General features: G+C 38.9%; 2 protein-coding genes across 6 annotated transcripts in view; one reads left to right on the top strand and one right to left on the bottom strand.

The window, feature by feature from the left end:
- Positions 1-3,849, top strand: part of LOC139975369 (sodium leak channel NALCN-like) — a 54,716-nt gene extending 50,867 nt beyond the window's left edge. For all 5 annotated transcript variants that reach the window (XM_071983271.1, XM_071983269.1, XM_071983273.1 and 2 more), the window contains exons 34-38: positions 310-467; positions 977-1,127; positions 1,355-1,534; positions 1,810-1,942; positions 2,395-3,849. In XM_071983271.1, coding sequence (XP_071839372.1) covers positions 310-467; positions 977-1,127; positions 1,355-1,534; positions 1,810-1,942; positions 2,395-2,558 — 786 coding nt within the window. In that variant the 3' untranslated portion in view covers positions 2,559-3,849. The remainder of the gene's footprint in view (positions 1-309; positions 468-976; positions 1,128-1,354; positions 1,535-1,809; positions 1,943-2,394) is intronic.
- LOC139975378 (development-specific protein LVN1.2-like) lies at positions 2,860-5,738 on the bottom strand. Its single transcript, XM_071983312.1, has 6 exons — positions 5,486-5,738; positions 4,909-5,057; positions 4,439-4,517; positions 3,908-4,093; positions 3,272-3,375; positions 2,860-3,139 (listed from the first exon to the last, which is right to left on the bottom strand). Exons 1-6 carry the CDS (start codon positions 5,619-5,621, stop codon positions 3,056-3,058), a joined length of 738 nt encoding a protein of 245 aa, XP_071839413.1. The 5' UTR covers positions 5,622-5,738; the 3' UTR covers positions 2,860-3,055.
- Between the last annotated feature and the right edge of the window lie 262 nt (positions 5,739-6,000).

Genomic DNA, 6,000 nt, shown 5'->3' on the forward strand with positions numbered 1-6,000 from the left:
TAATTATTAACAGAGTTAAAAACATGATTGAACAAACCAATAGAATGTGTAATGTGTTCTGCTTAATGCTCATAACATCACATTAACCTAATAATGATGTTTCTGTTGCTGTATAGCAACAGAATTTTTTGTGGCCTTGGTGCCCTATTGCCAAATAATGTTTGGCCTTGGTGCCCTATTTGATGACCTTGGTGCCCTCCCAAATTTATAATTTATTTAATGGCCTTGCCCTGGTCAAGCCTTACCGCCAGCCTTGTTACCGTTTCTAGTAGCATCCTTTTAATGATGTTTTTTTTCCCGTCATGTTAGGGGGTGATACCAGTGAGCAGGGTTAAGTTCGTCCTGCGTCTTTTACGAGGACGTCTTGAAGTCGATATGGAGAAAGATAATCTACTGTACAAGCACATGTGCTGTGAGATTGAGAAAATGAGGAACGGACAGGATGTTACATTTCACGATGTACTCAGGTAAACGGGCAGAGAAATCGATAGCTGATTTTGTAAATGCTGTGACACTACAAAAGCAAGTTACATAAGTTAACGTAACAACATCTGTGAGGTCTTTATCGCAAGTATAGATGTAAAAAAATTTGGCAATTAGATAGCAAGTATGGATCAACATAGACTAGTTTAAATTTTTTGCTGTTGCCAGTGCATTAATAGATAAATTGGTATATGTCCATCAATGATGTCACAATATTGTCAATACCATAACCAATTTCTTGGGGGTTATTGGGGGTTTAAGCACTATTGCAGTCTCGTTGCAGTTTTATTCTTGCTTTTAGTTGTATTATGTATATTAGACTGCCGTTGCCAATATCGAATATGTTACCGTTTTCACTACTGTATGTCGTGAAGTAAGACAGGGAAATTAACGATCATATGAAAAATGACTTTGATTGAAATCTGACCTCAAAGACCAAATGGGAAGTGGCAAGCCAACGCTGTTCTCATCTCCTCTCTCTCTCTCTCTCCAGTATGTTGTCCTACCGATCCGTGGATATACGGAAGAGTCTACAACTGGAAGAGCTGATGGCAAGAGAAGAGCTGGAGTACAGCATTGAAGAGGAGGTTGCTAAGGATACCATCCGCCTCTGGCTAGAGAAATGTCTTAAGCGGATGAGAGCAGTAAGTCTGTTGTTTATAACACCTGTTACTGCTGCAGTGTTACATGCCTTATTTCACACACTCTGTTTTTCTGGCTAATGATGGTTCATTATGGTACAAATGTCTACAAGCCTCCCCCTTTTGATGGACTTTCAGTACATGGCTGCTGCAACTGGTAGTCAGAAGTTTTTGTCTTAAGGATTAAAAGGTAATTTCTCCAAATGCTCGAGAATCTGTTTACTTTGCAGAAAGAGCGTGCTGCCAATCCACGTGGCCTCATGGCTAAATTGGGAGGAGACGACTTTGAGGCTCCATCTCACTTAATGGTTCCTGATTTTATTGAGCCAGCTACATCCCAGGAGGAGGAAGAAGATGAAGAAGAAGAGATTGCACCAAACCCTTCACCAGAGGTGCAACCCCTCTCGCAGGTAAATAATGTGCAATATGAAACAGGTCCTTGAAATTCATGGACTGCTGCTTTTGCTTAAGAGAGGGGGGAAGGGGGGATTGCACTAGTAATTTAAACTACATTCAAACTTTGCTTATGCAATTTTGTACTCATTTTATTTATGATTTTTTAAGATGGGATGCTATTACCTGCATCTCCATAAGCAGTTGAAAGAGGTTAATATACACTTCATACAAAGATGTGAAATACATTTATTAGAAATGAATTTGTTTTCTTCGTGGTGATTTCTTTCAGCAAAAGTCTGATACATCCAGTACCTCCCCAGGACATAAGCTGTTAGTGCCGACCCTTTCCGAGGGGGGAGGAGGAGGAGGAGCCAGACCAGACGGTGAAGATATGTTACCGGGAGGACGCAGGAGATCTACTAGTAAGTTTGATTTTCTATTCTATGTGCACCTCCAAATATCATCTTATTTTAGGGCCCATATTCTATTAGAGTGAGAGCGTGGTGGACGATTGGCTAAGGGATTGGACTCGTGATCCAAGGATTGCTGGTTCTATTCCTGTTTAGTTCATTACGTTGTGTCCTTGGGCAAGATGCTTTATCTCACTTGCCTCTTACCACTGCCACTTACCTGTGAGGTAACTTGTCATTGCGCGCAGTATATAACTGCTGACGACTGGAGGGATTGTCTTTGGGACAGGTTATCATTGACCAGGTGTAATATAACGTCTGTAAAGCTCTTTGAGACCTATTGCTGGTATAAAGCGCTATATAAAAAGCAAAAAAAGCAAGTATTATAAAATTGTGAGCTTCTCTCAACCCTGATTCAAAAACAAACAAAGCAAAGTCACTATCAATTGGTATTTCATCCACAGGGTCCTCCACCAGCTCACCGAGTGTGACCCCTCAGAGTAGCAACAACAGTATACCACCGTTTCCCCAGACGACCAAACCGAGTGGGGGCTCGTCGGCTTCCAAGGAGGTTCAAGATTGGTGGAAGGAACAACTGCATTATGATAGCGGCTCGGAGGAGGACTAGAGCAAAGCTCGAATGGCTCGATTTGATGACCAAACTTTAACAGGAAAATCCAGCACATACGTTAAATTAACTATAAATAAATTTGTGTTATTTCATGGTTAGTTTTATTGTAAATGATAATGTTTCAATAGCATGTGTAAAAATAATTAGCATGTTTTAAAAAAGACAATTGATGTTCTACTTTGTGCAATATGGTGCTGGATTCATCAGAGCAGAGAAGCGATATTTAGGTTTCTGTCGAGCCGGAATGTTTTGAAACTTTGAACCTTGACACGAAATGAAAAAGCCATACCTTCTTAGGTCAATTTCAATATCTTATCTTTTATCATAAAATGTTACTTATAAAGTACTTACAAATTTCGCGATTGACATTTACATATTTTCTCAAGTTTTTTTCAAATACAAGTCTAGTAGTCTCTTAATGTTAACCAGACGATTGCTTCATCATTCAATTTTCATCTTGTTCATGTAACTACTACCAACAGTGATGTTTTTAACTAATGAGGAGACCATGATCCCAGCATTGCTATCCTCGACAGCAGGAGATGGTGAAGGGGTACATCATCGACTGATCGACGGGCCTGTGCACAGAGAAAAAAAAGTTGTTTTTGCATTAATGTCCAGTTTTGATTAGCAATTTTAAACCAATAACTGTAATATTGAGGTGCATACATCATCATTAAACAGTACACTGATTGTTGTTAGAAACCCACCTTTGAATGAGAGGGTGGACAGAAGCTTGGAGGTTTAAACCAGAAGTCTGGGTCAGCAATACCTCTGGTATAGTTAGTGTATACGCCGCTATCACTGACTGGAGCTTTAAAAATAAAAAAAAACAGAATGGTCATTGTGTTGTGAAATAATATGAGAATACATTTTTGTGCCCCCTATTGACCCCCGGACTGCAAAGTACTCCCTTCCTCTTCTTTACAAAAGTTTCTGGGAATTTCAAGAGGAAAAGGAATGTCTACATAAAATCTGTGCTAATAGTTACACCTCTACTGCTCACCATTTTATGTAAAGCTTTGCCCTAATTATTTTGGTTTCGGACAGTCTAAAGGAAGGTGTGCCACGAATATATCAGGGGTGACAAGAGTGACCTTACCAAACAAGGGGGCTCAACTCTCCCATCGACCCCCCTTCCTTCTCCTTTTATGGTGGGTTTGAAACTTAGCAAACCAATTTGGTTTTTTCATATTCTGACCCAGAAAGAAAATTAGTGTTGGCCAAATGTTAAAACTTTTCTACAATAGTCATTGAATGAATATGAATACATATCAGTGAAAATGAACTTTTTTAAGTGTTCTTCGTCAATTTTTTGTAAGAATTTCGTAATCATTTACACCCACCTAAGTTTGGAGGAGCTCCTACATACACCAAGGATGATTGGCCAATTGGAACGCAGCTCTTTACACTGAACGATAGATAATTGGTTCCGTATATACCATGCTTAGAATCGTTAATCGCTGCACCCCAAACTGCGCCCTCTAATTCTCCATCACCTATCGTAGAAGTATCCACAAAGTCATAATCCGCTGACGACAAAATATGAGAATTTGAATATCAATTTATCAATAAAACAAAGGTTTGGCCTCTGACCATTTAAATTTCATTACTAAATATGCATAGTTTCAACCAACATGTGGCAATTAGAAACAACATTACAAATGAAATTAGTAATCTACTGCCTTTCATTCATGATGTCTCTTCTGGACCACCGTACAAACCACATACCTTTTTAATATTAATAATATTCTCTGCTCATGAAATTTAGAATCAAATGGGAGAGGGGAATGAATACCAACGTGAATAAGGTATCTTTTATCATTATTAATTTTAAGTTTTGTTGTAATGTAATGGTAGTGCAGAAAATGACTTACTTGTAATACAACGTTGCGGTTCCACGAATACATCTTGCAGTTTAGTACAGGTCCCATTGAATATATAATACTGTGTATTCTGGTCGAAAAAAGTATAATAAAAATAGAAAATGATTTAATAATTATATTGTGATTGAAAGAAGTTGCAGTTTAATCACGTGGTTCTTTTTATTATTTGTTTTGATCATAAAATCGATTTGACTGTTGTCTTCCAGGCACTGAATCTAAGTAGTTAACATTCATGTAACTAGCTTCAACAAAGCAAATGAGATCATTTTCACAGCCATGGACGTGCAGCCACTGGGACTGTTGGAAAGTAACCTAAAAGTAGCCTATTAGGTTACTAGTCCGGCATGTCGTGGGAAACAGTCAGTGGGAAAGGGCCAAGCAAGGACATTCTGTAATTCAGAAATCTTGCAAAACAAAATTATCGCCAAGAGTTGGCCTCCGACAAATTTTGGCAAACTGACCTCTGCTGCTAAGATGATGATCCGAACTCTTATATCCGTACCATTGATGTAAGCGACGTCGCTAATGGAGCCATATCGACGGGCTGTGAAGTCGTAAGCGCCCCGGACCCGTTGTCGATAATATGAAGTACCGGTCACTACATTGGACCCTATATAAAGCAACAGATATGAAATGGTTGGTTATTATTCGTTATGAATGATGAAAGTGCGGCCTGCAGGCAGATCAACTGACGGAACTCGAAGAATGAACTGACAGACAAAACGTAGGGACCTACGAGTTGGCATCGATTTTCACATTTATCATATATGGGCAATATAATGTTGTTTAACCCTTGCAATTGGGCCACTGATACATGTATGGGGAGGGCAAGATTTGTATACAGCATTCTGAGGACCATTGGGAATCGGCCTTTTTCCAATGAATGTTATGAAGTTGACAAAATGCAACTCAGTTAGGCTATATATCCATGGTATAGCGCTTTTGGGGGCGCTCTTCTTTAAGCACCGTATTCTTTCTAGCCCTAACGTGTTTAGTCTAGTTGCTCTTATTAATATTAGTTGCTGTTTTCCTACTTACCATAAGTCAGTTCCATTAGCTTTCCTGGCATACAACATCTGCCTGCATTGGCCTCGTTGCGAGGAGGAGGAGGAGGCTGACTGGATATCTTAACCAGCAATGCGTATAATACTGTCGCAAATAGTATTGATTTCATCACGTCGATCTGTATAGTATATTAAGCATGTACTCTACAGTGAACGTTCTACGGTAAACAAATCCGATGTGGTAAATGCACTCGCAAAATAAAATAGTTGTTGCTATGTCATACTACCAATAATTGTGCGATATTGTCGTTGATTCATAGATATAGAATTTTTTTATGGGAGAACGCTAACAATTATATAGCATTACCTCACTAACAATATATAGTTTAACCGCTCACCCCAAAAAAATCGAGGGCGCTGCAGACTTATATAAACTCAGATTACCGTTATTATCCATTGTTACAGAGAATTAGGCATCAAGCATAAATCGTAATTATTTATCTATGTTTATGGAATGTCTGTTCAAGAAAGGATTGTATTAATATATCT

This window comes from Apostichopus japonicus, chromosome 10, assembly GCF_037975245.1.
Source record: "Apostichopus japonicus isolate 1M-3 chromosome 10, ASM3797524v1, whole genome shotgun sequence".
In the NCBI taxonomy this organism is placed as follows: domain Eukaryota; kingdom Metazoa; phylum Echinodermata; class Holothuroidea; order Aspidochirotida; family Stichopodidae; genus Apostichopus; species Apostichopus japonicus.